The sequence below is a fragment of the Pectinophora gossypiella genome, chromosome 11 (assembly GCF_024362695.1).
Source record: "Pectinophora gossypiella chromosome 11, ilPecGoss1.1, whole genome shotgun sequence".
NCBI lineage: Eukaryota > Metazoa > Arthropoda > Insecta > Lepidoptera > Gelechiidae > Pectinophora > Pectinophora gossypiella.
Genome location: NC_065414.1, coordinates 9,746,796 through 9,773,504, shown reverse-complemented (window position 1 = coordinate 9,773,504; position 26,709 = coordinate 9,746,796). Strand labels below are relative to the sequence as shown.

The following is a 26,709-nucleotide window of genomic DNA, read 5'->3' as shown; positions in this document are numbered from 1 at the left end:
CAGCGCACCGTCACTCTCTGGTTCGAGCAGTAACCAGTTGAAACGGAGCAGGGGTGCGAAAAGTAATCACTGGGAGTTGACTAACTGCCGCAAACAATTATACATTGCGACTTATAATATCCAATCGCTATCGAATAACGATATGTTGACCTATTTAGAGTACGAATTGGCAAAAATCAAATGGGACATCCTAGGAATCTGTGAAATTAGAAGACAAGGTGAAGAAACCCTCAAACTGAAGTCCGGAAACCTATTTTATTATAAGGAAGGCCATAAAACTGGCGTGGGAGGTATAGGGTTCCTTGTTAATGAAAGACTTACAGACCAGGTCATAGAAATGAATAGCGTGTCGAATCGTGTTGCATATCTGAGATTACGTTTGTCATCTAAACACGAACTGAAGGTTATCCAGGCCTATGCACCTACCATGAAAAAAAATAATTATGAGGAAGTCGAGACCTTCTATGAGGATATATCCAGTGTACTTAATAAAGTGAAGACACATTACAACTCACTGCAGAGACATTATTGCTTATAGAACAGGGAAGGCAACACAGAACTGAAGGTAAAATCGATACACCTGAATACCACCAGATACAGCGTCGCGTAAAGAAACTTGTAAAACGGGACTTAAGGAATTACGAAGAAAGTGTTATCGAAGATACTATCGAGAAGAACAAAAGCAGAGGAGTGATGAAAGCAACACTGAGTATTGGGCGGAAGCAAATCTTCAAACTCTTTAATGAGAACGGAGATATTGTCAACAACCGTAACGAGCTCTTAGAGATAGTTCAAAATTTCTATGAAAACCTCTATAAAAGCAAAGCTCAGAGTCCGTCAACTAGACCAGAACACCAGGAAAGACCATCAATATCAAATGTTGGTTCTGAGGATATCCCCGACATCACACTAGACGAGGTACACCTGGCGCTAGGCCAGATGAAAAACCGCAAAGCCCCTGGTGAGGACGGAGTTATTCCAGAGATGATAAAGAGCACAACGGACACTTTCAAATCTGCTCTTGCCTCACTATTCACAAAGTGTTTAATGGAAGCAACAGTACCACAGTCCTGGAATAATGCTGTCATTACCCTACTACATAAGAAAGGTGATATACGACGGCTTGAGAACTACAGACCGATCAGCCTGCTATCGCACGTCTACAAGCTCTTCACGCGGATAGTAGTGAACAGGTTAAAAAACAAACTAGATGGCTATCAACCGAGAGAACAGGCTGGTTTTCGAAGTGGCTACAGTACATGCGATCATCTCCAAGCTCTTAAAACAATGATTGAAAAGTGTAATGAGTACCAGATCCCGATCATCATTGCATTCATCGACTACGAAAAGGCATTCGACTCTGTCGAACCTTGGGCGGTCGAAAAAGCCCTTGCGGATTGTAGAATCGATGAACAATACATTTCCCTAATGAAACATCTACAGAGCAACGCTACAGCATGTGTGAGTCTGCACAAGAAGACCCAACAGTTCAGGCTGGGTAGAGGAGTACGCCAAGGGGACACTATCTCCCCAAAACTGTTTAATGCCGCACTTGAAAACGTCTTCAAAAATCTAGCCTGGGACAATATGGGCATAAACGTGGATGGAGAAAACCTTACCAATTTACGCTTCGCAGATGATTTGGTGATATTCTCAAGTAATATACCAGATATGTTGGTCATGCTCAATTCTTTGCAAAAGGAATCAGCTAAAGTTGGGCTAAAAATCAATGAGAGCAAAACTAAAATCATGACCAATATCCTTACCCACCAGTATTGTCTACCGGTTGAGGTCACGTCGGAGTATATCTACCTGGGGCATAAGATCACGCTAGGCAGCGAAAACCAAACCGCAGAAGTGGAGAAACGAGTCGCTCGGGCGTGGGCATCCTTCGGCGCCAACGCAAGTATATTACGTAGCAAGATGTCAATGCACTTAAAACGAAGAGTCTTTGAGCAATGTGTTCTGCCAGTATTCGTATACGGAGCCGAGACCATGACCCTAACTGAGAAATCCGCAGAGAATCTCCGTGTTGCTCAAAGAGCAATGGAAAGAGCTATGCTCGGCATTTCCTTACGGGACCGGAAGAGAAATACTTGGGTTCGATCTAAAACCAAGGTTAGGGATGTGGTAAAAGTAATTGCCGAACGCAAGTGGAGATGGGCGGGACACATTGCTCGAATGAGCAAGGAAAGATGGACCCGGAGATTGTTAGAGTGGCGCCCACGAGCATTCACAAGACCGAGAGGAAGACCACCAATGAGATGGAAGGACGACATTGTCCGGCACGCAGGACATGGCTGGATGTCGATAGCCCAGGATCGTCGGAAATGGAAAAACATGGAAGAGGCCTACGTCCAAAATTGGATATAAATTTAGGCTGATATAGATAGATAGATAGAGATAAGCACTTAATGTATAATGACAATGGGACCACCTGGGAACCATTAAATTAAAAAAAAAAACCATTTGAATAAAAAAAATCCAAATCGGTCCAGGAGTCTGCGAGTAATCGGAGAAAATACATAAAACAACAAATTGAGAACCTCCTCCTTTTTTTGAAGTCGGTTAAAATAGCATAATTATACAAAAAAAATCTATCTCCCACTGCGCTCTTCTTATGTGAACATTTTTTTCGCAGCTGTCTCAAACGTTTCGTTGTAGCCAATTAGAATGATAATTCCTTGTTACAGTACGGTTGGCTGGAAGAGATGGCATAATATCTTACATCTCTTAGCAAAGTATTTTATTTATAAGCACGAGTTAGGTTAACAATTAAGGCTCCCGAGTCCTTTGGTTCCCGCAAAAATGTTATCTACCCCAAGCTTTTAAAAAATAAAACCTTTAGTCGTCTCACCGATTTATATTTTATTTTGACCCACCGCCATCTCTTTTTTTTATTTTTGACGTTATTGTAGATTTGCCGCAGATAGCATTAGCTACTTGGCCGGAGTACCGCCATCGCACGCGCATCACTGTAGGAACTTTCAAAGCATTTTAAAAGGTTGATAAGCCTAACAGGCTCGTCTTATACCCAGCTTTTGCAGAGTACCTCGAGATTAGAAGACAACAAATATCAAATCATGTAAGTACCTTTCCTTTAATCGGTATTTTATTTGAACAATTGCGTTTTGAAATTGTACCAAGCTGCATGAAAATAAAACTACTTAATTGTTTTTCTTCTTAATTTTAAAGACTAAACTTGCAAGATTATCTTATACACCGGGAAAAACGCATATAGACATAACTCACGGTCTTAATCCCTGCCAGGGTAGGCAGAAAGTCAACTTGAAGCCACTTAGTTACGAAGTCCTAAGAATCCTAAGATGGATATGACGGGCTGTATGATGGGCCATCGCTCATATAATGGTCCATTATCTTAGAATAGAAAGGACAATACCTCTGTTGGTTTTTACGACACGCCGTACAGAACTTAATGAGCATTGTGCAATCTGCATCTGTTATCACTTGTCGGAATTATCCATTAATCGACTGATAAATATTTTACAACCAAATGTGCGATAAAATGTTGTTACTTATATACGTTATTCTAACGTAGGTTACGTTACGTTGTTCTATTTCTCTTTTGTTTTTTCCTGTTTGTGCAATTTGTTATGTTATGTTATTATTGTTACAAACAATACACATAAAACTTCCATTATCAGAATCAGAATCATTTATTCAACGTAATTATCATGGATAAACTTGTTGAAGGTCAACGTAACATTTTTGAATTTACGTCATTTCGCAAGGTGTTATGGCTGAGGAGAAGAATGACAAGAAACTGCTACAGCAACACATCTTTTAAATCAATGAGGGTACATTACAAGTTATTTAATAACTAGAGGAACACATTAAATACCAGACATTTTTATCATTTAGGTAATCATTAATCTTATAATACAATAATTAGATAACACTAGCCGCGGTAACCCAGTTGGGCGAATGCTTGATTCTCTCTTAGAGAACAGAACAGAACTAGTTTACTATAAAAGGGAGCCACACACAAGAAGAACACAATAACATCATAAGTATCTAATTACCACTAAACAATTACAAAAAAGCAAGACGGAAAAACCTACCCTACCTTATGGGAAATACCTACCATTGAAATGTCTGACTTATTATTACGTATTAGATCTTTATTTAGTAAACAGAATTTATTAATTTATCTTTGACCTAGGAAATTACCCAATTAATTCATGTTCTGGCCAAGTAGTTAACTAGATGGCATTAATGCCATCTCAGGCAAAACAAAGTAGGTAAGTCAGGTAAAAAAAATGCTGTTTCGTCATTTGGCTTTGACTTTGCCATCGAAAAACTACCGTCTCAACTCTACCGTCGTATCAACATGGGTCGCGATTAGTTTACCAACTGCAAATAAGTTTGTAATCGCAAAAAACGTATTATTTGAGGTTTGGAACCCTAAAAGCGCGATGTGAAATGAAACGAAATGGGTTACCGTCCGAAGCTGGTGTGAGGGTCGACATGAAAATTCGATTCAACCTTTTTAGAAAGTGTATATAAGTACTTGTGGAATATCGTCGTTTGATGTGCGATGTAAAGAGGCGATAGATTTTTCTAGAGTGAGGTTACGTGGCCTAGTTCGGTTGTCCTAGAATTGTTGACTCTACTTCAACGTGTAGCTAAGCTTTTAAAAAAAGATAAAGGTATTAGTAATACTGCCTTACTTACTTAGAAACTACAAATAATATGCCAGAATAAATACATTAATAATAAATAATACAGGGTGTTAATGACACCTTATTGATTTTGAATATTTTGCAATTTTTTTATTTAAATAAATGTGTATTCTGTGCAGGTTAAGGCATAATATGAGACTGAAAATAATAAAAAGGAAGATTTTTTAGTCAGAAAATTCATGATAATTTTAGTGTTTATTAATCACAAATTGTCATGAATTTTGTCATGATTAAAAAAAAACACACTTTTTTTATTATTTTCAGTCTTATATTAAGCCTTAACCTACATAGAATCCAATTAAGAATTATTGTCTGTATCATCCCCCAAAGTTTTCGTGGCGGTGTCACTAACGTCATATTAATAACTGAAAATTTGCCGAAACTACGACTGCAACCGAAACTATTCGTAGGCTGCCTACGAACATAGCTGCATACCTGCTGGTACTACGGCCATCAGGAGCGATTGGCTTAGTGAGAGAGTTTGCTTTATACTTTCCCCCCTTCATTATTATTAAAAAAATCATTATCTTATGTGTTGGCATCCCCAACAAAATTATATTTATATTTAAGTAGATAAGTATGGCAATAGGTACTTGCCTTCTTCTTCTACAATCTACATACTAATGTGTATATAAAATTAATAAAAGTGCCGTCAATAACATTGTCCAGCTGTATTATTCTATCGAGAAGAGCATCGCCAACACCTAGATGCCCACATTATGTTAATCCGTTCAGATATCTTATGCGCTCGACTAACGAAGAGGAATGCATCTTAGCTAGGCTCAAAGGAAAGAAGATTTAGGCTAGGATTATAGGACGTTATGTTTACGATGTGTTTAGATCTAGGGGTGGTATTAATAAAATAATCTCAACTGACACTGATCCCTGTTTTCTGTGTTTTTGATCTCAAGATCCCTGTTTTTATATAAGAACTGTCACATTTATATGATCTTGAGGACAGTCTCGAAGCTGAGATTAGTTTTTTTATTACTTATTATTTAATACCACCACACTAGGTATGAGGTAGACTCTTGGAATAGCAAGTGGAATAAATAGGTGAAAGAGACAGCAGGTTTTTGTGAGTTTTGGCCACATGCTACATTGCTTACGTACATAAAATGTTTACCGTATATAGTGCAGTGTCAGGGTGTCTAGAACGCGCGCGGTGAGGGGGCCGCGTCGCTCGCAGGCCGCGCGCGCTCCTCTCTCCTGCCTCGACGCGCGCGCAACATGCCACTACCACTCCCACCGCCTCTGCAACAATGTCATACATCCAATTATATTTATCATTCAATAAAACATATTAAAATAATCATTCAAATGCGAGTATGACTCGCACAAAAATATTCTAATTTTCGAGTTATTCCCAACGGATCATATGATCCTTTGGCGGTTGCCACGGATCACACAAAGGTTACGAGTTCGAATCCCGGTGTGGAAATATCACAAAATCACCTTGAAATTCCTAGCTTGGTTAGAACATAACATACTGATCACCTGCTTGTCCGAAAGTAATATGATTCGTGCTTCGGAAGGCACGTTAAGCCGTTGGTCCCGGTTACTATTTAATCATGTAAGTGAGTAATCGTTACAGGGGTTGTTATCGTCAGGGGCCGTTGGCGGGTCAATATAACCCTAACACCACGGTTAATCAGGTTGGTAATTCACCTTACAACCTACGATAGAAGAAGATATTATAAGCAATATCATTATACTAGACAGTATCGATGCTGTCGACAGTAGGTAAGTATCATTATTCAACTTGAAATCCTCCTCTCCTATCGTGTGGGTTGTGAGGTGGATTACCTCATCAACCCTGGTGTCAGGGATACTATTCAGCTGCCAAAGGGCCCTGACATGACTCTACTAACTAACTAACAAAAATAATTTGAAATGTATGTACGAGATAATCAGATTTATCAGATTTTGAGAGATTGGCGTTGGTCAGATTTAACGTGATAATCACCTATTTTCCCATTTACAAAAATTCAATGTAATGGCAGAGACATATAATATATAAAAATAATTGTTGCTTGATATTTGGATCAGGTATGGTAATTACGTTGCTACCAATATTGCGTCATTATTTTAATCAGAATGATAATGGTGGACGATGTGTTGTGCCTGGGTGTAATAACAAGGGTCATCTTTTATACACAAAAACAAAGATAAAAGATGCATATGTTTGTTATCTATGAAATAGAAGGTAAACAAAGGCAATATTATACAACGCCATACTCTACACTCTTTACTCTTTTATTTTCTCTTTTTTTTTTCTTTTTTCTTCTTTTTTCTTTTTTTTTCTACTCTTTTGGGGAACGTAGCCTGGTAAGTCCCTCATTCATCATCATCATCATCAACAGCCTATATACGTCCCACTGCTGGGCACAGGCCTCCCCTCAATCAACCGGAGGGGGTATGCGTTTTGGAGGATGTGATATGTATGACAGCCTCCGTGGTCTAGTGGTTAGAGCGTTAGGCTCACGATCTGGAGGTCCGGGTTCGATTCCCGATGGGGACATTGTCGAAATCACTTTGTGAGACTGTCCTTTGTTTGGTAAGGACTTTTCAGGCTTGAATCACCTGATTGTCCGAAAAAGTAAGATGATTCCGTGCTTCGGAGGGCACGTTAAGCCGTTGGTCCCGGCTATTAGCCGTAAAAACACCTCCACCAACCCGCATTGGAGCAGCGTGGCGGAGTATGCTCCATACCCCTATTAATACATAAGTAATAACAAATTTAAAGTAGGTACCTATATCTAGCTCCGGCCAAGTAGTTAATTCCGGCCAAGTAGTTAATTCCGGCCAAGTAGTTAATTCCGGCCAAGTAGTTAATTCCGGCCAAGTAGTTAATTCCGGCCAAGTAGTTAATGCCATCTGCGGCAAATCTACAATAAGTCACGTAATAAAAAAACCTATATCTAGCCTTGAATATTCTAATACATGTTTTATCTACTTCAAAGATAATTTTATGCTGTGTAAGTGTTAATATGCTTTTTTATTAAGTAAATAACCTTGTTATCGCGTCATACTAGGCAATTATCGGGTAGGTATGTTCCACTGCTGGGAACATACCTTAGACCCGTCATTTCTCCACCTGCCACTATGTTCCGCGACCTGCAAATCTCTTTCATTATAATTATTTAAGTACCATTTACTTTTTTTTGTGCATTATGCCCAACTGGCGATAGCTTGATTCTCTGTGAGGTAGCACCGTGCCAGGTTCGAAACCCAGCACGGGTCGAAACAAAAAAAATACGAATTTGTTTTCGAATTCATATTTGGATCATAAATGATTATTACGTGCTCATCGTGGGGAAACCCACATTCCCGAGAAATGCGTTTTGGAGGATGTGACCTAACCTGTATTAGGCTGGTTTTTGATCCGCGGGTAGTAAGGTCAGACAAGCAGTCGCTTCTGTAAAAATCGGACCTGTCAAATTTTCAGGTTAGGTAAGCGGACTCTGTGAAAAACGGGATAACGTTGAACTTTGAAGTTATCTTGTAGATGACTTTACTCTGCTCACCTCGGTGTGATGATGATAATGATGATGATGATGATGTGATCCAGCCAATTTCGGCTACGGCGACTGCTTCAACTCCGACGTTCATGTGCTCGCATGTGGCTTATATAGCCAATCTTATTGGAAAAGATGTACTTATGTATAATTTTGAGGGATAGATATTCAATTTAATTAGAAACTATATGTGCGGTCACGAGTACTAATATGTATACAGTTTGCAACCATGTCACATTAACTTTTTTGACAATTTAAACCGTAAGCCTAATTAAATGTCAAATATGATAGTGCGACAAGGTTCTAAAGTGAGTACGTGATATTGCTCATGACTGTATACAACGTGGTCAGTTCTTTCAATATGCAATAGCCGCACACGAAGCTGCATGCGGTGAGGTTCCCGGAAACGTCCCTCCCTTCCCCCTCCATTGTTTGTGGTTAATGTTCGCGACATGCCACCATAGACTATACAATAATTCTACATGCTAATTGTACCTAAATCTCTAGTTAAAAATGCATATTCATAGCCATAACAGTCTGCGGACGGTTTAGTCGGTAACGCAGACTGGCCGATCCTTTCACCACGATGGCGATCCAATGTTATCGATCGCGATCGACTCGCAAAGAAGAAGATAGCCATAAAAATAAACACCGAAAGAGTAGGCAGAGGGGTATAGTATCATCATCATCAATTTAAGAGCCACGCTCTTGTCGATGTAGCATTTTCCATTCCAGTCTATCAAAGGCCAATTAAAAAAAAAATAGGGGTATAGTATATACACCTACTATTGGTCAGTTATGCTTAAGTCGTTAGAGTTGATATCAAGTGGATTTTTTAAGTTTGGATGCGAAAATAAAAAAAATAATAATTAAATATTAATTAATTTTCCGACGGAAAATTGCACTTGATATTAACTCAAAATCATGAGCTGAATCATTCCCCTAAGTACCGGTACAGTGTCACTAACACTGTAAGTATACAGGGTGTTAGTGACATCATAACGAAAACTTTGAGGGGTGGTTCAGGCCATGATTCTGAGTTGATATCAAGTAGAAATATCCGTCGCAAAAGTATGGATTGGAAAATAATTAAAAAGAAAAGAAAAATTTTCATGAATTTTTGACACGAAATTCCACTTGATATCAACTCAGAATCATGGTCTGAACCTTCCCCCTCAGTATTCGTTACGGTGTCACTAACACCCATACCTACTTATATGGCTACCGTATGTACTTGTACGGGGTGTAAGTGTCATCGTAACGAATACTGAGAGGGATGATTCATCTGATTATTCTGAGTTAATATCAAGTGGAATTTTCCATCGCAAAAGTATAGAATTGAAAATAATTTAAAAAAACTAAAAAAAATCATGAATTTTGCGACGGAAAATTCCACTTGATTTTAACTCAGAATCATGGTCTGAATCAACCCCTTCAGTATTCGTTACGATGTCACTAACACCCAGTATAGGAATGTCCAAAAAAAATATTTGCAAGCAGGACCTGTCTGTTATTAATAGGTAATACACAATAAAAATAATTTTGATTCAATTCGTTCATTTAAAATATTACCATAATAACCAACTAGGTATCTAATCCTACCAAGTAATGTATGTATGCTTCAAATTATAACACAGACGAGGAGAAACGGTGCAAGAAACTCTCAAAATAAGCATCAAAACATTACAAAATGGGTTAAAAGCAGTTATAAGTACATAAGTATAAACGTAAACAAATCAGCCGTCATGTTGATATCTGACTATTAAAGCAGCAATCTAATTTATTGCTAATAACACGTGAGATCAAATATATACGTTATGCTGAGTCACTATTAGTTTACATCTTCAAAACGACACTGACAGAACAAAAAAAAAATAGTTTACCCGAACGTAAAAGTGGTTGTGGTTCCGTATGTATTTTCTCGTCCCATTGCTGGGCACAGATCTCCCCTCATTCAATCGAAGGGGGCGTAGGAAATTGACGTGAGATTATATAGGCTGTTAGTGACATCGTAAAAACTTTAAGTTATGATCCACACCATGCTTCTGAATTGATATCAAATGGAATTTCCCGTCGCAAAAGTATGGAACGGAAAATAATTAAAAAAAAACACAAAAATTTTCATGAATTTTCCATCAGAAAATTCTTTTTGATATTAACCTGTGTATCATGGTGTGAATCACCCCCCCTCAGTATTCGTTACGATGTCACTAACACCTGTATGTATGTACAGGTACACACTGTATGCTAATCTCACGTATTTACTGTGATACGGATTCCTAGAATGATTCGTCATAAATAATTAATGTCGTCTTCAAAATAGAAAACACTGCGAGATAATTCTATTTATAAGTAATAACATGCTGTGAAACTTCAACATTTGGTGTCGGATTTTCAAACGTATTTAAACTAACAAACATAAATAAACTCAAGTGTGCTTAGTATTTGTCGCGCACCATGTTGATGTACGCGCCGCTAGCATTCATAGCCGTCGGCTATCTAGTGTATTGGTACATCACCAGAACGTTCAATTATTGGAAAAATAGAAATGTGGCCTACCCAGCGCCGGTACCGTTGTTTGGTAACATAAAAGATTCCGTTTTGCGAAAGAAATTCATTGGCGTCGTCTTTAAAGAACTTTACGACCAATTTCCAAAAGAAAAAGCAATAGGAATATACAGAATGACCACGCCGTGTGTTCTGGTCCGCGACCTGGATATCATGAAACAGATTTTGATAAAGGACTTTAATTTATTCGTAGACCGTGGCGTAGAGTTCAGCAAGGAGGGACTCGGAGCCAATTTATTTCACGCGGATGGTGACATATGGAAAGTTCTTCGAACCAAGTTTACCCCTATATTTACATCAGGAAAATTGAAGAATATGTTCCCCTTAGTATCAGAGCGTGCGGACATGTTTATTGAAAACATGAAAAAAATCTGCAGAGATAAACCGGAGCAGGACTTACAAAGTCTTTCCAAAAAGTACACGATGTCGACCATCTCTGCTTGCGCATTCGGACTCGACATTAAGAACGACGATGATACTAACTTCGCAGTCCTTGAGAAACTAGACAAGCTCATATTCAAACCAACTTATGGATCTGAATTGGATATGATGTTTCCCGGAATTTTGAAAAAAATTAGTTCTTCTTTATTCCCCGCTGAAGTGCACGCATTTTTCAACGACCTTGTAAAATCAATCTTTGAACAAAGAAAAGGCGTGCCATCAAATAGAAAAGATTTTATGGATCTCATAATAGAAATGAGGCAGCAAAAAATAGTTCGAGCTAATAAGAACGTGGATGATTCCGAAGTTTCATTAGAGCTGACAGATAGCTTAATAGCAGCTCAGGCTTTTGTATTTTACGCCGCTGGATTCGAGACGTCGTCCGCGACGATTTCGTTCTTATTGTATGAACTATCACAAAACCGAGACGTTCAAGACAAGCTTATAGCAGAAATAGATGAAACTCTTGAAAAGTGCGGAGGGAACATATCTTTTGATGTATTGATGGAAATGCCATATTTGACCAGAGTGTTTGAAGAAACATTGAGGAAGTACCCTATTGTCGATCCATTGCAGAGGTGTGCGCAAACGGACTATAAGATTCCTGGTACTGACATCACTGTAAAAAAGGGTCAAATTGTGCTGTTTCCAGTTCTTGGAATTCATCACGATGAGAAATATTATCCGAATCCGGAAGTGTTCGATCCAGATAGATTCACCCCGGAGAACTCCAGAGACAGACATCCCTGTGCGTACCAGCCGTTCGGAGTTGGACCCAGAAATTGTATCGGTAAGTTCTTCTGAGTGGTAACTGAGTTTTAAAAGATTACACAATGTCGGGTGCCGGTTCGATCCCTGGGATCGGGCGTGCACTAATGAGACGCGATGCGGTCCATCAAGTATACCGTTGGTCTCATAAGACTCGGTGAATACGAAGTTCACCATGTAAAGAGCACCTCTGAGCATTTTTTAAATAAATCTTTTATTTATTTCAGGGATGCGGTTCGCTAAAGTTCAAAGTCGGACATTCATAGTAAAGTTGCTGTCAAACTTCCGCATAGAGGCTTCGGAAAGGACGCCCTTCAAAAATTTCGACGGCAACCGACTTGTGATGGCAGCTGATGGTGGAATGTATTTGAACTTCGTTGCCAGGCAGAAAAGATAATATTACTATTTTAAGAACAACATGACTGTACATATTGTTTATTACTGTCTATGAGATCCAAGTAGACATCATATACATAATACGATCGCGCCTATTTCCTGTTGGGGTAGGCAGAGACCACGGAATTCTTACGATCTGGCTTCTGCCACTCTCATCAAAGCACATACCACACACACAGTCACTTCACTCTTATCATCGTATAATATACAGCATGTTAATGACATCGTAACGAAAACTTTGAGGGATGATTCAGGCCATGGTTCTGAGTTGATATCAAGTGGTATTTTCCGTCGCAAAAGTATAAAACGGAAAGTAATTAAAAAAACACCAACATTTTCATGAATTATGTGACAGGTAAATCCACTTGACATCAACTCAGATTCATGGTATTTAATTATATTATTAATAAAAATATTCCACGTCGTTCTTGATATTGTAGGCTAAGATTATACAATGGTAATTTGGATACTTTCGGCGGATAAAATGTCGGCCCCAATATAATAAATATTATAAATTGAATACATTTTCGATGCCATGTGGGTATTACTAAATATATAGTTTTGTGTCTCATCAATTCTTTTTGATTTTTAAATATAGGTTCTTACTTTTATTTTTGTTCTTTATACGTAAGTACTTAATCAAAATTGAACATTATTAAAATGTCAATAGTAGTATAGTTATGTAGGTACTGTGATATGTGTTACTACTGTTTATAACTACTATTATCTATAACTGTACCTAAATTTATGCACCATAAAAATCTTTATCTTTATTTGAATTTTCATATTTGGATTCTTTAAGAGGAGTCAGTTGTATTTTTTTTCGAAGAAATGGTAGCCGTCGACGCCCGAGACTGGACACACATATTCTCTATTGGGGCTATTGATTTGTCTTTTGAGGTCCGTCAGACCTTCAGAAAAAGTTTGTTCCCTTTTTCTTATATTTAAGATCTTCTCTTTTTCATTAAAAGTGATTGAAACATAATACGTAGACGTAGATACCTGTCTCTTATTTTATCTGAGAACGTTCCTATTTATTGTTAATTCTTAGGTACTTACACGTAAATTCGTTAAGACACAACATTATTCACCACAAAAGTATTATTACTATTTGATGAATGAGAAAGGTACTACATATTTTAGTTTAGATATCAAATAGCAGTGGATAGGTATTATATCTCACAATATGCAATTTCAACATTAAGCAATTGGTCCCGCCAATTTGACGCTAATTATAAAACAGTACTTTAAATTGTTTACAAATAGATAACATATTTTAACGACAGACGAAGTTTATAATTTTATTGTAAATTATTAAATTAAATCTTTACCTGAATATTAAAATTCAAATACATTTGTTCATGTTTTTATTTTATGAATTTTTATTCGAAAAAAAAATATATCACACGAGTCCGCATGTCGGCGTAATCCTGCTTCAGTAATTCTATTCTGGCTGGACCGCCACATCGATTTACCCGCTGTTCATCGCGTAGTAATAGGTACAAGCGCAAGTTGTAGTTTCGTGATACCAAAGAAACAATGAATGAGGTGGAAGGGTTATATTACTTTATACGATCGTTGCTTCAGTAAAATATACATATAGTTTTGTGCATATGTCGGTCTCATCGGCTATGCTCCTCCGGCCTTTCTTATATGCGATATACATACATAAATAACATGAATTCACGCCTATTTCCCATCGGGGTTGCTTCCTCCACATTCATCAATCGTTTCATACACGCACGCCGGTTCAGAGTAGATCGTACTGAACCTTTTCTAAGGACATCTCCAATTTGGTCAATATACGTCCTTCTAGGCAGCGCAGGACCGATCGTCGTGGAGATCCTTGGGGGAGGCCTATGCCCAGCAGTGGGCGTCGTACGGCTGATGATGACGTCCTTCTAGGACTCTGCGATCAAAACATTACATCCTGAGTGTGCTAGTCGGCAGGTGGGATGCACCTATGTTTGCGCGGTGAATGCGGTTGCACACAGGTGGTAGTAGCAGCCGATTTTTTTAATTGTATCTTAAAATGTTGTATATTTACTAACAATAGAATAAGATTGTAATTACTAATACCTATGGATTGTAGTGTCTGAAAATAAATCTTTATGTAGTTTTTTTTTTGTATTTCGTTTCCCTATCTCGGGCCTATGGAGTCCCGAACTTTTGGAAGGCGTGCGTGGGGCCGAAGCCAACATTATTATTATTATTACGAAATAGGTTAAAAAAACAATTCTATACAGTAGCCTACTAATTTAGTGGTAATAACATGTGTAGTCAAATTCTGGTATTACTACAGAATTCACAAAAATAGATACAAAGTATTATAGGTATAACGCCGTATCACCATGCGTTCACAATTTTAAAAGGCCACAGGCAAATAAATAATAATACCTACGATAAAAAAATAAGGTTAATATTCGTTTGTTCGAGTGTAACAGTGAAAAATGTGGTTCCGTAAGTGCTAAAAAAGCGTGATACCTCAGTTGGAAGGACGCATGACAATGACAATGTCATATGGTCGACTGACTGGGCTCTGAACTAAGTACTTACTTAATACAGATTTATTTACAAATTTATATTTGGCCCAATAATAATTTACATCACGTGTTTAACGGTAAAGTATAAACATTGTGAGCAAAACCACATACCTACCTAAGAATTGTAGCCTAGCCTATGACCTTGCTGGTTAAAAAAGGACCTGTCAAATCTTTAGGTCAGTTAAGCGGCCGCTGTGAAAACGGGATAACGCTTAGGCGGGATAATGCTTTGTTCAGATACCAGCTTCAAGGTCCATATCAAAAACGTGTGAGTGATCGCGCCGCGTATGTTATGGGCCGTCTTCATCGTCTCCTTAACAAGCATAGTAAATTATCCCTCAGGAATAAGGTGAAAATCTACACGACTTGCATCCATCCGATCATGAGCTATGCAGGGGTAGTTTTCGCTCACGGGAGTCCCTCTCAAATCCATCGTCTACAGGTAATACAAAATCGTTTCATGCGGAAAGGCACTGGCGCTCCTTGGTTCCTTCGCAATGATAACCTGCACATTGATTTAGGTCTGCCAACCATTGCCCTATGGCTCAACTTAGCTTCAAAACGTTTTTTCGATTCTGCTCCGCACCACCCCAATACACCTCTGGTAGTTGAGGCTTCCGAATAAATCCCCAATTTTTTTAACACACATACCTTGTAATTAGTTAGACAAGTAATTCCAGCAAGGGCACCTTTAATTATATTATGAGGTAGATACCTATATATTTAAGCACGGATCTCTAGAATATTTCGTCATAAAAAATGAATGATGTGTTTTAGGTAGAGTACACTGCGTGATAATGTTATTTATAAGTAATCACATGCTGTGAAACTTCAACATTTGGTGTCGGATTTTCAAACGTATTTTAACTAACAAACATAAATAAACTCAAGTGTGCTTAGTATTTGTCGCGCACCATGTTGATGTACGCGCCGCTAGCATTCATAGCCGTCGGCTATCTAGTGTATTGGTACATCACCAGAACGTTCAATTATTGGAAAAATAGAAATGTGGCCTACCCAGAGCCGGTACCGTTGTTTGGTAACATAAAAGATTCAGTTCTGCGAAAGAAATTCATTGGCGTCGTCTTTAAAGAACTTTACGACCAATTTCCAAAAGAAAAAGTAATAGGAATATACAGAATGACCACGCCGTGTATTCTGGTCCGCGACCTGGATATCATGAAACAGATTTTGATAAAGGACTTTAATTTATTCGTAGACCGTGGCGTAGATTTCAGCAAGGAGGGCCTCGGAGCCAATTTATTCCACGCGGATGGTGACACATGGAAAGTTCTTCGGACCAAGTTTACCCCTATATTTACATCAGGAAAATTGAAGAATATGTTCCCCTTAGTATCAGAGCGCGCGGACATGTTTATTGAGAACATGAAAAAAATCTGCAGAGAGAAACCGGAGCAGGACTTACAAAGTCTTTCCAAAAAGTACACGATGTCGACCATCTCTGCTTGCGCATTCGGACTCGACATTAAGAACGACGATGATACTAACTTCGCAGTCCTTGAGAAACTAGACAAGCTCATATTCAAACCAACTTATGGATCTGAATTGGATATGATGTTTCCCGGAATTTTGAAAAAAATTAGTTCTTCTTTATTCCCTGCTGAAGTGCACGCGTTTTTCAACGATCTTGTAAAATCAATCTTTGAACAAAGAAAAGGCGTGCCATCAAATAGAAAAGATTTTATGGATCTCATAATAGAAATGAGGCAGCAAAAAATAGTTCGAGCTAATAAGAACGTGGATGATTCCGAAGTTTCATTAGAGCTGACAGATAGCCTAGTAGCAGCTCAGGCTTTTGTATTTTACGCCGCTGGATTCGAGACGTCGTCCGCGACGATTTCGTTCTTATTGTATGAACTGTCACAAAACCGAGACGTTCAAGACAAGCTTATAGCAGAAATAGATGAAACTTTTGAAAAGTGCAGAGAGACCATATCTTTTGATGTATTGATGGAAATGCCATATTTGACCAGAGTGTTTGAAGAAACATTGAGAAAGTACCCTATTGTTGATCCGTTGCAGAGGTGTGCGCAAACGGACTATAAGATTCCTGGTACTGACATCACTGTAAAAAAGGGTCAAATTGTGCTGTTTCCAGTTCTTGGAATTCATCACGATGAGAAATATTATCCGAATCCGGAAGTGTTCGATCCAAATAGATTCACCCCGGAGAACTCCAGAGACAGACATCCCTGTGCGTACCAGCCGTTCGGAGTTGGACCCAGAAATTGTATCGGTAAGTTCTTCTGAGTGGTTCGATCCCTGGGATCGGGCGTGCACTAATGAGACGCGATGCGGTCCATCAAGTATACCGTTGGTCTCATAAGACTCGGTGAATACGAAGTTCACCATGTAAAGAGCACCTCTGAGCATTTTTTAAATAAATCTTTTATTTATTTCAGGGATGCGGTTCGCTAAAGTTCAAAGTCGGGCGTTCATAGTAAAGTTGCTGTCAAACTTCCGCGTCGAGGCTTCGGAAAGGACGCCCTTCAAAAATTTCGACGGCAACCGAGTTGTGATGGCACCTGATGGTGGAATGTATTTGAATTTCTTTTCTAGGCAGAAACGATGAAATTACAATGTTGTACAAGTGAGACTTTGTACATACTTATATCTTCTAGAGCTGAAACGTAACATTAGGCGTAAAATAAATAAATACTTACCTATGTAGCAGTGGCATATATAGGATGATAGTGATATCATAACGAATGATAGGGATGATTCAGTTCATGATTCTGAGTTAATATCAGGTGAAAGTTATACTTTTGCGATGGAAAGTTCCATTGAAATTTCAACTCGGAATAATAAGCTGAATTATCCCCCTCAGTATTCGATACCATGACACTTACACCCCTAACAAGTAACAAATACCGAGGGGCATGATTCAGACCATGATTCTGAGTTGATCCCAAGTGGTATTTTCATTGTATAAAATTATTTTCAGTTACATTTGCGACAGAAAATTCCACTTGATATCAACTCAGAATATCAGAGTCAATCAATAAATCAATCTCAAAGTTTTCGTTACCATGTCAGTTATACCTTGTATAGGTTTATGTTATGTTATTTTAATTCTCGCTTGACGCTCTCTGTTTGTCTATTTTTAACCGACTTCTAAAATGAAGGAGGTAATCAATTTGATTGATCCCCATGCATGTAATATTGTAGGAAATGCGCTGTAGAATTTAGAGTCTAACATTGTATTCAACTTAACCAAATATTATTTCTTACTTTTGATTAGACAGATTTTGGAGTCGGTATATTTTTTTAAATTACTTTTTCTGTGAATCATATAGAATATGCCCGCAGTGGAGCAGCGTGGGGGCTGTGTTCAGTAGCAACGTATGTAGGTATTTCTTTTGTATTTTATGTAGAATACCTATCTGTTATCTTCGCTCTCAATAGGTACCTAGTGTAATCAAAATGGAGGTTGTGCAATGTCATGATGATTGTGTAAATATTTTGCAGTGATGATAGATAATAAAATAATTTTAAATAATTTGATGACATGTCGTTGTATTGTAATAAAATTTAAATGATTTATATGTTGTTTATAATTTTATTGTAAAATAGATATTATTCTGAAAATATTGTCCGTTGTAAGTAGTTTAATGAAGTTTCTTAAAAAATCGCCCATACTTATATGGTCGCGTTTTATTAATACTTTGAGGTCTTATTTATTAAGATAACGTGCTTCTGATACGTTTTTTATGCATACCGGAACATGTCTGAGCAGTCATGTTATCAATTCGATGTAATTATCGAATAAATACAAGGAAACCCGCAAGTGATATGGACATATTTGGAATTATATATATATATATATATTTAAATACATACACGTAATGTATGCAAGTCTGTTCCAATCTAACTTCTAAACCACCTGTCAGAATTTAACAAACGAGCTGTCACTAGGAGCGTCTTGATTGTCTGGTGGTTATATATATTTATATTTTTTGCTTCGCCGCACAACATTGTCCGGCCAAAGTTAATGCCATCTGCGGCAAATCTACAAAAGGTCACGTCAAAAAAGACCCGGATCGATAACAGCCATTTTAAATTTGAATTACATTTTCATATTTTTAGGCTGAAACGTAATAAATAAGAATAAGTAAATATTTTAGACATTTAAAAGTAACTTAAAAAAATCTACTATCAACTTTAATTTAACTTTCTTATTGAACATAAAAACAATAAAGGGAGAAGTAAGTACCTATGTATAAAAATCTAAGCACGCTATCTCTTCACGTCATTCAAATGTGACATCTCCACAGTACCTAATTATTACTAAAAAAACAATGATTCGATGGTTTCAAAGAACTTACAATTTTCTCCTGCTTTACTTTGTAATCACAATACTTACAAAATGTTTACTTTTTCACACACAGGAAGACAAATAAAAATAAAATAAATTTAGAGGGGATTTGTCACTGCTTCGGTAGCAATCCTTTAGTATAGGAGATGCCTAATTACTTACCTACCCAGTTTATTGTGGATGGGAATTTAATATTGCAATGAGTAATCAATACTAAGAAGTAAAATAAAAGATGATGAAAGTAAGATGATCCGTGAAGGCACGTTAAGCCGTTGGTCCCGGTTACTACATCAGTAAGTAATAACCGGGACCAACTGCTTAACGTGCCTTCCGAAGCACGGATTATCTTACTTTTGGACAATCAGGTGATCAGCCTGTGATGTCCTAACCAAACTAGGTATCACAAAGTGCTTTTTTGTGATTTGTCCCCACCGGGATTCAAACCCGGGACCTCCGGATCGTGAGCACAACGCTCAACAACTGGACCACGGAGGCCGTTCAAATTATTACACAGTAGGACGTTAGATTTCCAGGACAAGGTTACCCACCTTCACAAAAATATTGACACCTTCAAGGTCACCAAAATATGAAGCTAACTTTACCTAAACCAATGATTATCGATTTTTTTTCGTATTCATGTTTGGATCCATAAATGATTATCGTGGGGAAACCCACATTCCCGAGAAATATGTTTCGAAGGTATGTGACCTAATCTGTATTGGGCTGGTTTTCCCTTCGCGATTTGGAAGGCAGTCTCGCTTCTGTAAAAACCGGACCTGTAAAAATTTTCAGATTAGGTAAGTGGACCCCGTGCAAAAGGGATAACACTGCCGAGATGATGAACTGCATTGTTGCAGCAGTATTGAACCGAAAGTCACGTTTTGTGGCCATTGCACTATAATGCTTTAAGTACATTTTTTATCTTTTAAAACTTTGATTTATTATATCAATACAACGCAATATCTTCGCCTGTAAAACCCTGATTTGCAAGTACTCGTGCACTAATATAGGACATAAGCACTTAGATGAGTACAGAAGTACTAATTCAACACATTATAAACAATTAGTACTATCAAGTAGCAACTGATTACTTGATTATCTATTGATATTTCGGTTGTCGACATGATGTTTTTACTAAGCGCCACGATTTGGTGCACCTACATATTTTTTATTTGGTTCCGCAGTATATATAACATTTATTTTCTATTTACTTAAGGCAAAATCTGTTTTCAGAACTTGAATTCTTCATTACGCGTAATTTGGGTATATTGTATTTATTTTTATACTTTTATTATTTTTATTCCTTCAAATGAGATAAGAATATTCAAAGATTCTCAATCGGTTCAAAATTCCAGTAGGTAACCTGTTTAAAACAGATTATACGAGTAGGTAGGCAAAAGCAGAATTTCGTAGAAGACATCTTCCAGTCGCTCTCGATATTAGCATCTTATTATGAAAAATATTTATACCACCAGCCCACTTAAGTCAATAGAAATCTCCTCTTCAGTTATCACAACAACAATTTAAACAAATGCGATGCAGCGACTTCTATTAACGCCAAATCCTGCGGAACTCCAATAATTGACAAAATGTGTTGGTTTATCACAATGCGATTATTATCCGGAATCAAAGATACATGTAAACTGTTATATATAAATACAACGTGCGTATTCTGAGTTAGTTCTATAACATCAAAGTACCTGTGCAAAAAAATCTTATTTTTTGGTCGACGAACTAGTGAAAGCCGTTCTTGGCAAAATCTGCAATAAGACGTGATAAAGCCATCTCACAATTTTGAAACCTTTTTCTGGAATTTGTTGTTAGTGTAATATAAGTGTTGTTCAAAATGATGATATACTTGTCGATAGCATTAATAGCAGTATCGTACTTTGTGTACTGGATTCTAACGAAAAATAACGGTTATTGGAAGAAGAGAAATATTGCCGGACCCAAACCAGAGCCATTGTTCGGAAACATCAAGGACTTGGCACTTCACAAGAAGTTTATAGGAACCGTTATAGAAGATCTTTACAACCAATGTCCCAATGAGAAAATTGTAGGATTTTACAGAATGATCCGACCGTCTCTTCTGATCCGAGATTTGGATTTCATAAAGCATATTATGATAAAAGACTTTGACATGTTTATGGATCGAGGCATCGGTTTGGCTAAAGACGGACTTGGAGCAAACTTGTTTACTGCGGACGGCGATACATGGAGAATTCTCCGAACGAAATTTACTCCGTTATTTACCTCCGGTAAACTGAAAAATATGTTTCCTCTGATAGCAGAACGCGCAGATAGATTATTTGACTGTCTTGACAATGTTAACGAAAGCTCAGAACAAGACATACAATTAATAACTAACCGGTATACGATCTCATCGATCGCAGCTTGCGCTTTCGGTCTAGATATTGATCTTCGATCAGCTGACGAACCAATACTCGAAATCCTTTATCGTCTGAATAAGTTAATTTTAGAAGCAAGATACGGTATTGAATTTCTTGCTATGATTCCCGGCATTTTGAAAACACTTAACACTATTGTCTTCCCTACCGAAGTAACTAACTTTTTCCATGATCTTGTGAGATCAGTTTTTACTCAAAGGAACGGTGTACCGTCAACTAGGAAGGATTTTATGGATCTAATATTAGAAATGAAACAACAGAAAGTTATTCGTGGTAGCAAGCTAGTGGACGATGAACAGATCTCTGTAGAGCTGACAGAAGGCATGATTGCTGCACAAGCGTTTGTGTTCTATGTGGCAGGTTTCGAAACTTCCTCCACTACTTTGTCCTTCTTATTGTATGAACTCGCCAAAAACCCCGAAATCCAAGATAAACTAATAAAAGAAGTGGACGAAGCTCTAGAAAAGAGTAAAGGGAATATAACTTATGATGTTTTAATGGATCTGCCGTATATGTCCAAGGTGTTTGACGAAACACTTCGAAAGTATCCTGTAGTAGACCCGTTACAGAGATGTGCGATTAACGACTATAAGATCCCGGGTACCGATTTAACGATAAAGAAAGGAGAGGTATTGTTTGTGTCGGTGGTCGGGATACATTACGACGAGAAATATTACCCTAATCCTGAGATATTCGATCCAGAGAGATTCTCCGCTGAGAACTCCAGGAATAGACACCCCTGCGCTTACTTGCCGTTTGGAACTGGACCCAGAAATTGTATCGGTAAGAAATATTAGTTTTTTGTTTGTTTTGAGCAATATTTAATTATTCTGTGTTTACCTGTCACTTATTTACTCTAAGTATACTTGAATTAAAAAATATCTATGAAATTACTGAAAGTAGATTGATAAATAATTAGACATACTTATCAAAATTACTTAAACTAAACCTACAAAATATCATAGATAAAGCAATAACAAGCTGTAGGTAATACTCGTTATAATCTTCGCTCTTTATTTAGTGTCATCCCGCAAAAGTTGTGACATGTAGCAAGCTTAGCGTCATCTCAAACAACCTAATAGAAAGGAAACAATATCGCCCCTCTTGAAGATTTGTGATGTTCTATGAAAAATATACTACGTTTTTCAGGAGGAAGTAGTATTTTTTGTGAATATAAGAATAAGTCAAGTCAATACCTATAAAGTTAGATGTTTTTCGTTTTCATTGCGTGCATTGGAATCGTTATGTTCCAATTGGAGGTACATCCCTCGAAAGATGAACTGGTTAGTTCATCACCTGATGATCTGGTTGGTTTCACCTCACCGAGCTTTCTGTTAGACCAACGTGATAGGTGGTGAGCCGTATCGCCGTCTATAATAAATTCGGAATTGTTATATTCTCTTCTTTTCTTTTCAGGAATGAGGTTCGCTAAGGTGCAGTCCCGGATGTTCATAGTGAAATTGTTGTCACAGTACCGCGTGGAGACTTCAGAAAACACGCCAAAGAACATGAAGCCAGACCCTAATCGTGTATTTTTAGGTCCAGATCAACGCGTTATACTGAAATTAGTACCCAGACATAGATAAAACTTGATTGTCTAACGTGATGTGTAAGCTAATTGCTGACGATGGATTGGTATCCCGTCACCATATAACCCAACATGACTATCTTAAGATGCCAATACGGAGAGATGTCAAAGTTGTCAATCTCCAACATAGATTTACTACTAACGTAGATTGAACATCAGCGCTCAAAAAGTGGGACGCAAAGTTACTGTTAATATAGCGACGTTGACAGTACTTTACCTCAGTGCGCGGTTAAGTGCCGAACTGGCAACACGGGGAAGTGCGTGATAAATACTTGCAAAAATAAAAGCTCAAAGCGAAAAAATAAGGACGGAACATCATATTTCTAATAAGTAATGACATTTTGCATGTTATCATAGTATAAACATTTTAATTTTCGCAGTAAAACCCGCAAAAAATAATATTTTAGTTTAAAATAAAATAAATCAAGTACTCCCGGTCAATCCGAGTCGCAGTATAATCCGACCGCGTTACGAAGCACCACGCCCTAATATACGTAATAAGACGATGCGTACTTTCTTAATTTTATACGATTTTATTGAATGTATATACCACTGTGTACGAATGAATAGCTAAATAAGCGTCAAGTTTTCGCCGCATTTTTGTATCAAGCGCTGTATCTATGGTAGTGGTAAATCAATGATTGGTATTTACAAGGCAAAAGCTTTGCTTTGTCTTCAGCAGTGAGACATTTACGTAAGACTGTTTATGTACTGTGATTATTAAGTACTTAATTGTAGAATTTACATTAAGATTTTATTTATAACTTGATCGTTTTTTTGCTACAATCGTAGTATTATTGTACCTACATAATTCTCTGTATTAGTTTATAAATCAGAAAGGTTGCATTAATAATTAAAATGGTCAAAGGTAGAATGAATATTAGTATATACTTTTATGTTTAATGTAATCGTAAAGAATAGTTCCTTCAAAGAGAAAATTAAATCGAAAAAGTCTGACTCCGACCGACGTGACTAGACCCCACAGCTTTTGTCAAGCCGGGTCGAGTGTAACCATTACACCACCGGATCCCCGAAGGCGGATCCATGACCCCCATGACACACCCCCCCTCCCACTGGACCCGCCCTTGCAGGTTCAATGCGAAATCTTCAATCTAAATCCCCATTAGTTCCTCCAGTTCATTTATAAGTAAATACCGTTTTGTTTTAGTTACGTTATTACGTTGTTGTAAGTGTAATGTAATTTTTAATGCCTTTTGGATTAAGTATGTCTTTCCGGTTGTGGTTTGTCCGGCAAAGTAGTTAATGTAATTTGCGGCAAATCTACGATAAGTCATGTCAAAAAAACATCCGTTGTGGGGGAGGCCCGAGTTCAGGTTGCAATAAATTTTTAACAAGATAATTCTGTGTTTTGCAATTCACAATCATTAGATAATTCTTTGGGTTAATAAGACCACGTCGAAGTAATTCATCTAAAAACATTACGCTCCTCTTTTGGCAGTAAAAAGCAATATTTAATTTTGACATTTGCGCATATAAAAGTAAGTTATCTTTTGACATCTTGTTGGCTCTGTCCACCTTACCCATAGAGGTGGCTCCTCAGTTCGCGACAACAAACACTTCAGGATCCCGACACCTGCCCCGCCGGTGTGGTCGACGCTTTCCCTCATTCAGCGCGTATCACCATCGGCCTACTAGGGTCGATTAATTATTTCAAATATAATCCTTTCAGACGACGCCCTGAGCCGAGGTTCTGCGCTCAACTGGGCACCCTCAGGCTTGTTGTCTTAAATTTTGTATCTGGTGAGAGTCCTCAGCGCTCTCCACTTGTCCGGTAAAGTAGTTACTGCCATTTGCGGCAAATCTACAATAAGTCACGTCAAAAAAGAATTTCATTCGCCCCAACCAAGATTTTGGGTGTGAGTTTCCGTAGTAAGTATAAAACTTTATAACCACGTCTTTCCTGAATAATCGAGATATTTTTGAAGCAAAATCGAACGCCAGGTCTTACGTTACGTAATTTAATAAAGAAGAGAAAAGAAGTGAATGGCACTTTTTGCGTCACCACTTCTCGCGATCCATTTGTAAGTGAGAACAGAACATGAATATATATTTATTGAGATTAGATCCCGCTGTAAAGTCGCGTATCCACTTGGTAAAAAATATTATTTATTGCACATAAGTAACACAAGAAACCACTAAAACAAATACACGAAACATTACTGTACAGTTGGCGGTCTTATTGTTCTGCAGAAATTTCTTCCAGACAAACAATAGGTAGGTATAATTGTGTACTACACTTTCCTTCTTCCACTTTGAACAAAATCAAATGGAAATGTGGGACTTTCCAAGCTGTTAACCAAAAGTTCTCATTACTCGGGGAACCCAATGTAATGGCAAAAGCATATACAGGGTGTTAGTGACTTCGTAACGAAAACTTTGAGGGGTGGTTCAGGCCATGATTCTGAGTTGATATCAAGTAGAAATTTCCGTCGCAAAAGTGTGGATTGGAAAATAATTAAAAAGAAAAGAAAAATTTTCATGAACTTATTGACACGAAATTCCACTTGATATCAACTCAGAATCATGGTCTGAACATCCCCCTCAGTATTCGTTACGGTGTCACTAACACCCATACCTACTTATATGGCTACCGTATGTACTTGTACGGGGTGTAAGTGTCATCATAACGAATACTGAGAGGGATGATTCATCAGATTATTCTGAGTTAATATCAAGTGGAATTTTCCATCGCAAAAGTATAGAATTGAAAATAATTTTAAAAAACTAAAAAAAAATCATGAATTTTGCGACGGAAAATTCCACTTGATTTTAACTCAGATTCATGGTCTGAATCAACCCCCTCAGTATTCGTTACGATGTCACTAACACCCAGTATATAAATATGATTGTGTAGAATTATGTTGCTACCTCTATATCGCTTCTCTTTATTTTGATCAGAATAATAATGGGTGGAAGATGTAATTGTGACTGGGTGTAATAAAAAGGGTCATCATTTAAACCCAAAAGCAAAGATTTAAAGATGCATATGTTTGTTATCCATGAAATTGGAAGGTTAAACGAAGGAAAATCTGTACAGCGCCATCTGTATTATATTATTTTGCGGAACATAGTCTGGAAAGTCCCTCATTGTGTTCAATCTTTACCTTATAATGGAGCAGTGGAATGGCGTCTTTACAGGTGTCCATTCACGGCGCCTTATTTCACCTTCATTCAACCTTAGCCAGTCTGTTTAATTTCCCTTACTTTCGTAAAATGGCTGCAAGTTGACCTTTAATTGCCAACATATTCAGGATAATAGCACAGGACCCGCGGCGGCGCGTTTTTTGAATAGTTAATTTTTACCGACTTCAAAAAAGGAGATTCTCAATTTGACCGTATATATTTTTTTTTATGTTTGTTCGTTATAATAGATGTCATTTGACAGAGAGTGTAGATGGCGCCGAGCGCATAGAACAATG

At 37.7% G+C, this 26,709-nt stretch overlaps 4 protein-coding genes across 4 annotated transcripts in view; 3 read left to right on the top strand and 1 right to left on the bottom strand.

The window, feature by feature from the left end:
* The window catches only part of LOC126370516 (sodium channel protein para-like), a 139,861-nt gene that overhangs the window by 41,752 nt on the left and 71,400 nt on the right, over positions 1-26,709 (bottom strand). The window contains 1 exon segment of the mRNA XM_050015387.1: positions 5,830-5,957. The gene's annotated coding sequence lies outside the window, so the exon portion shown is untranslated.
* On the top strand, positions 10,594-13,167 carry LOC126370557 (cytochrome P450 6B5-like). Its single transcript, XM_050015470.1, has 2 exons — positions 10,594-12,020; positions 12,226-13,167. The coding sequence occupies exons 1-2, from the start codon at positions 10,679-10,681 to the stop codon at positions 12,393-12,395; spliced, it is 1,512 nt and encodes a 503-aa protein (XP_049871427.1). The 5' UTR covers positions 10,594-10,678; the 3' UTR covers positions 12,396-13,167.
* On the top strand, positions 15,789-18,422 carry LOC126370558 (cytochrome P450 6B5-like). The gene is made up of 2 exons (XM_050015471.1): positions 15,789-17,194; positions 17,361-18,422. Exons 1-2 carry the CDS (start codon positions 15,853-15,855, stop codon positions 17,528-17,530), a joined length of 1,512 nt encoding a protein of 503 aa, XP_049871428.1. The 5' UTR covers positions 15,789-15,852; the 3' UTR covers positions 17,531-18,422.
* LOC126370556 (cytochrome P450 6B1-like) lies at positions 20,977-24,598 on the top strand. The gene is made up of 2 exons (XM_050015469.1): positions 20,977-22,464; positions 23,098-24,598. Exons 1-2 carry the CDS (start codon positions 21,120-21,122, stop codon positions 23,265-23,267), a joined length of 1,515 nt encoding a protein of 504 aa, XP_049871426.1. The 5' UTR covers positions 20,977-21,119; the 3' UTR covers positions 23,268-24,598.